Below are 5,847 nucleotides of genomic sequence, written 5' to 3'. Positions count from 1 at the left end.
AGATTAAAGTATTTGTTATTGTGTTTAGGTTTAATATAGGTTACATTTTGGTGTTATCTGTAGGTTATGTATTGTTATTTATAATGCTTACTATTAAAGGTATAGGTTTAGTTAGTTATTAAGTATAGGTTACATACTACGTTGATTTGAAATTCTTAGATTATGGATAAGACAAAGATACTTGTTTTCTTAGAATCCTTAGTGAAAGGAAATTGGACGCATACGAGGGGGTGAATTAGGACTTTTATTTGTTGTACTCTAGACGAGACCAATAAATAATCTCTTAAAAATCTATATAGATAATCAAACAAGATGTGTAGCAAGGTTTTGTCTAAGTGTTGCTATCTCTACCACAAGACGGAGTTTATGTAACCTAGGTTTCAATATTATTAACTAGCCTATGATTTAAGCTAGGTAAGGTAAATCAGAACCAAAGGAAGCAATGTAAATGCAGAAGCTTAAGAGTGGTAGAGAATGCAAACTCCTAATGACGCACCCGTATTTTTACCAAAGTATCAAAAATCACAGAAGGTTCTTACTAATCCTTATTATTGTCCCTATGTAAAGGGTAGCCACACGAGAACCAAACAGCTTGGATAGGTAACTTCGTATAAAGTCGTGAGCTTTCTCTACACGTAAATGGTGTTGGGATTATGGCCTCTCTCAGATGCTTCCCACCGCCTTCAATTCAGAACATGTTGAGGGACCACCACGATATCATCCGCATGACATTCGGCTGCGCCCCCAAGGCAGCACCCATATTCGAAGTCGACGACTCAAACCATCCAACAGAGGTATTCATATGTCGTTTGCGCTTGGAACAGCACGTGGTTGGACCCATAAGCGACACAGCGGTGCCGTACCGTTAGGACTCAGGACACGCACAAGAGGATAATGCATCGGACAAGATATACGAAGCCTCGAGTGGATTAAAACAATCCTGTGTGTTGGCAGAAATGAAATGATACTTCCTCTGCTGTCAGTGTAGCAAGAAGCGATGGCCAACCCTCTGATGTCAGTGTGGTAAGAAGCGATGGCCAACCCCAACGAGGGATTCCAATCCAATCACACCTGCTGCACCTTTTTCTGCACCTGATCTGATCGATGGCAAGCAACCAGAACAGATTAGGAGGCTACAACTCGCAAAGGCAATCACAAGCTTCAACATTATGGTATCAACTGGATTGCAGATAACATTCTATGCTCAAAGTCCTCTAGTTAATAAATATTATATCCAGGTTAGGTCACGGGCGCCTTACATCACATTAACCTACAATCAATCAAGGAGCTGCACAGTTTCAGAAACGAATATCCATTCTGATCAGGAGGAACTCCATTTACACAGCCATAAACGTGTAGATAGCAGCCAACACCATATAGGCCCCAAGTTAAGAAAGTGAGAGAGAAAAAAATCACGACACCCACAAACTTCTCCAATCACCACAAATATAGGCACTGGGATCAAACGCATAGGAAGCACAACACCTCGTCAAACAAAAGGATAAGAAGAAATCCAAAACAACACTAATAGTACGGTCACTGTTCGGCTACTTGCTGTTTTTCTTTTTCAGTAAGCTCCCAAACTTCTTCAGCAGAGGCTTATTCTTTTTCTGATGCTGTGGTTTCGTTGGAGAGGCTGACACTTTAGTCGCCGTATCCTCTGGTATAATGGCCCTGCTTGCGTTCTCGGTGCTGCTGCTAACCTTCTTCGAGCCTAACTCATCATTGGGCGATTCAGTTTCTTGTTTTTTGTTTTTTGTCCATGTGTCCTTGTCGAAGCTAACTTTCTTGCTCTCTTGCAAGCTGAGCTCAGTTTTCAGTTCCTCTTGTTCCACCTTGCTGTCATCTTTCTCTTCATGCTTGGATTGACCATTGGACTTCATATCGACTGCTTCAACTTCAAGCTTTGGTTTTTTATCATCAGTTTCTTCCGTATCTCCATTTTCTGCAACAGAACAGATAACTTCATCACGCATAGAATTGTGTGCCTCATCAACAACCACCAGCTTTTCTTCCTCCTCAGGATGCTTCTTTGTCATGGCTTCAGCAAGCAGAGCAGACAGCTCGTCTATTTTCTTCATGGCGTCAGCTTCTCGCATCCTGAATTCATCATTCTCCTGGGTTATGCTCTGCAATGCATTCTCTTTGTCAAGTAACCGCTCCTTCAGATGCGAACTCTCAGCCTTTGCCTCCTGCACAGCCTTGTTGGCTTCAGCAACCACCAACTCTGTGTATGTAAGTTTCTCTTGAAGCCTGTCGAACTCAATCTTAGATTCATGTGCAGCCATGTTGGCCACAGCAACCTCTGATTCCGTGTGTGCAAGCTTCTCTTGAAGCCTCTCCTTCTCGGCCTTTGCCTCCTGCACAGCGTGGTTGGCTTCAGCAACTGCTGATTCTGTGCACGCCAGTTTCTCCTGAAACCTTTCTCTCTCTTCATTGACTGCTTCAAGCTCGTGCTCTGCAACTTGCAGTGATGCAGATAAATGCTGGGCTTCTTCTTTAAGAGCAGCAATTTCTTGTTCAGACTGCTTGCTAGCCGTGATAAGGTCAAGCTCCTTACATTCACATTCTTCTCTGCACTTGCTCACTTCAGCTTCTAGCTTCTCCACAGTTTCCCGTAGGCCAGTTATGTCGTGTTTTGCCTCATCAAGCATTACACTATAACACTCTTCCATAGTCTTCGCGGACATCTTCAGATCACCTATCTGCGCAAGAGCATGTTCATAATCATCTTCTTTCTTCTGAAACCTATCATGTGCTTCCTGTGCTTCACAAGATGCCTTATCCAATGCAGCAGTAAGATCCTCAATTGCCATTTTCTCTCTCTCCTCTCTGTCTCTAGCATCATCCAGCTCACTAATGAGTTTGATTTTCTCCTCAGCTAGGCCTTCAATCTTTGTGATAGCAGTCCTCTCATTGTCCAAAGCCTCTGAGGCAGCTAGTTCTGCAGCATCAAGCTTGTTCCTCAGAACATCTATTGTAGTCTGCAGCCCAAACACCTCTTGCTGTGATGCATCCAGATGCTCATTTGAATCAGTTACATCCGCTAAAAGCCTTGCCACCTCAATTTCCATGGCAGTTATCTTTCCTTTAAGAACATCAATTTCCAATTCTCTATCTTGCAATATCGACTTGACCTTGTCCAGCTCTTCAGTCGTGGAGGCAAGTGAGTCACTTTTTAACTTCTCAGATAGAGTAACTCCCACCAATTTCATCTCAAGTGATCCTGACTTCTCCTTCCATTCTTCTAACTGCAGACAGATGTCAGCTTTGACCTTCTGCGCATCAGCTATCTCTGATTTAAGCTCCTCAATGATTTTTTCTGCTTCAGCCAACCTCTCTTCAAGGACTATTGCCTTCTCAAGTTTGCCTTTCAGAGATGAAACCTCGGACCTCAGATTCTTAACAAGAAGCTCAGCTTCACGGCTTTTACTCTCTTCGCTGGCAGCACTCGAATCAAGCAAGCCTTTCAAGCGAGCAGCTTCATTTGAGAGGATCTCCACCTTCTCCGCATTGGCCTCAGCGATCTTCATTGCATCATCTGCATGGCCAAGTGCAGCTTTCTTGGCGTCGTTCACCATGGAAAGATCACGTCTGAGCCTCTCCAGCTCCTCCGTTGTGTTGACCAACGTCTCCAAGTCCGCGGCGTGCTGGCCATGCACGCACTCAATCTCCCTCTGCCACTCCTCCTCCCGCCTCTGTGCCTCATCGATGCCTGCCTGCTCCAGCTCATCCGCGCGGAACTTCTCGATCTCAGTGGCCTCCTCGGCCCACCTCTTGGCCATGAGGGCATCCTGGAGCTTCTCGTGAGTCTCATCAGCGACTCTCTTGGCCTCGTTGAGCTCCCCGACAAGACGGTCCCTCTCTCCGAGGATGAATGCCAGTTGATCCTTGGCCTTCTTCAGGTCCTCATGGGTGGACTCAAGCTGTGCCTGCAGTTCGGCCTCCCTCCGGAGCTGCTTCTGCCATCCCAGCGACAAAAATCACAGTGATCAGGCATAGGCGTGCATCAAGATCAGACAGGGCGTTAGCAATGCAGCACCTGTTCCTCCTTCAGTGAGAGAGGAAGAAAACCAGGGCAGCGCAGTTCGGTGCAGTACACTTACTTCAGGAGTGGTGCCGATCTTGGGCACCCGGCGCTCGACGACGGGCTTGGTGTCCACGGATCTCGGGGAGCGGTCGAACGAGAGGCGGGGCTTCTGTGCGGCGGCCGATGGCGGCGAGTTGGGCTCGGACTTGAAGGGGCCCGCGCCGTTGCTGCGGGAGCGCGGCGTGGACGGCGTGCCGACGCTGCTCCTCCTGGTGCCGCCCGGCGTGGAGGGGCGGTGGCTGGAGGAGGGCGTGGACGGGCGGTGGTTGGAGGAGGGCGTGGAGGGGCGGTGGTTGGAGGACGGCGTGGAGGGGCGGTGGTTGGAGGACGCCGTGCTCGGCCTGCCCCTGCTGATGGGGGACTCGTTCGGCCCAGATCTGTCAATGGCGACATCCATCGTTAATTAATTAAAAATCGAAAATCTATTATTCTCTGTTGCCGAATCGAGCGCAAGCTCATGAACCGACGCGTGTGGCATGCAGCTGTGAGAGACGGAGTGGCCGTTACGGTCCGAATTTGAGGATTTACAGACATGAAACACCATCTGAAGAAAGGCACATTCGCGTGTGGCGGAAATCACCAGACGAGACGGTACACCACATTTGACGATGAAAAGCAACTACGGCGCAGGGAAATCGGCGAAGAAGAGAGCCAAGAAAAAAACACCAAATGAAGCGTCGGGTCTAGCTGGATTACTGGATACTACTAGATCTGCCATTGAAGAAAAGAAGAGAAAACCGACAGGCGGAACAAGAGCGCGAGCAAATAAAAATAAGAGAGAGAGAGAGAGAGAGAGAGAGAGAGAGAGAGAGAGAGAGAGAGAGAACGCAAGGGTCCGGGAGCAGGGAGGGCGAAAGTAATTCACCTCGATCTGGAGGACGGCAGCATTGTGGACGTGTGGTGGTGTGAGGCCGGGGCAAGGGAGGAGTGCCCGGCCGACTGGAGAAGTGGAGAGTGGGGGTGCCGGTGGGAGGCGGAGGGGGAGGGACGGGGAAGCAGCAGGAGGCACAAAAAGCCTGCAAAGCCAAAAGGCGGCCGAAAGGGCTGTGGGAGGCGAGGTGTCAGGTGTGCAGGCCGCCAGACGCCCAGGCCAGAGGAAGCAGCGTCCGTCCGTCGTCTCCCGTCGCCGACGGCAAAGCGAATTCCTCGTTCCCGAACTACTCCTACGTGCTACACTGCTCCATCTCCGGCTGCGAGGACGAAGAAGGTGAGAGCGGTCGTTGGCTGGCTGGCTCGTCGCGAGCTGCGGTACACTGTGGCTCTATGCCTCTATAGTGCATCGTCATCCTTGCTCGTGCGTTTTAATTAATCATCACGAGGAGGAAGGTACCCGTGCTGCTGCTACAAGTAGAACTAGAATTAAGTGCCCTCTTGGGGCTGGGAGGTGAGATTGGTTCGCCAACAGCACCTACTGGTTGCAGTGCTGGGATGCAAATTATGGGCCCCACCGTGGCTACCACATGCTGCAGTATCTGCTAGTATGATTTAGGCTCCGATAAAAATTAAAGGCCTGCTTGGAAATACAATTTTGAAATGATGTAGTTTTGAGATACTATAGTTTACAACTGTACATGACAAAAAATACTATGGTATTACTTTATCACAGTAAAACCATAGTATTCCTCAAAACCGAGATCTGTTTGGTTTTATTGGAAAAACAAAGTATATGTAGAGAGAAGAGAAGAAAACTGAGGTCCTGAGTGGAGTTTCAAAAACTCCAAAAATACCACGGTTTTAGGTAAACCATGATATTTAAA

The 5,847-nt window shown here is 48.2% G+C and overlaps 1 protein-coding gene across 1 annotated transcript; it reads right to left on the bottom strand.

Annotated features, from left to right (window-relative positions):
- Window positions 1-1,213: 1,213 nt before the first annotated feature.
- LOC100381608 (WEB family protein At5g16730, chloroplastic) lies at window positions 1,214-5,534 on the bottom strand. The gene is made up of 3 exons (XM_008645719.4): window positions 4,956-5,534; window positions 4,107-4,467; window positions 1,214-3,962 (listed from the first exon to the last, which is right to left on the bottom strand). The coding sequence occupies exons 1-3, from the start codon at window positions 4,976-4,978 to the stop codon at window positions 1,548-1,550; spliced, it is 2,799 nt and encodes a 932-aa protein (XP_008643941.1). The 5' UTR covers window positions 4,979-5,534; the 3' UTR covers window positions 1,214-1,547.
- Window positions 5,535-5,847: the final 313 nt, after the last annotated feature.

This window comes from Zea mays, chromosome 5 (assembly GCF_902167145.1).
Source record: "Zea mays cultivar B73 chromosome 5, Zm-B73-REFERENCE-NAM-5.0, whole genome shotgun sequence".
Taxonomy (NCBI): domain Eukaryota; kingdom Viridiplantae; phylum Streptophyta; class Magnoliopsida; order Poales; family Poaceae; genus Zea; species Zea mays.
Note: the sequence above shows the minus strand (reverse complement) of the source record. Positions and strands in the feature narration are given on the sequence as shown.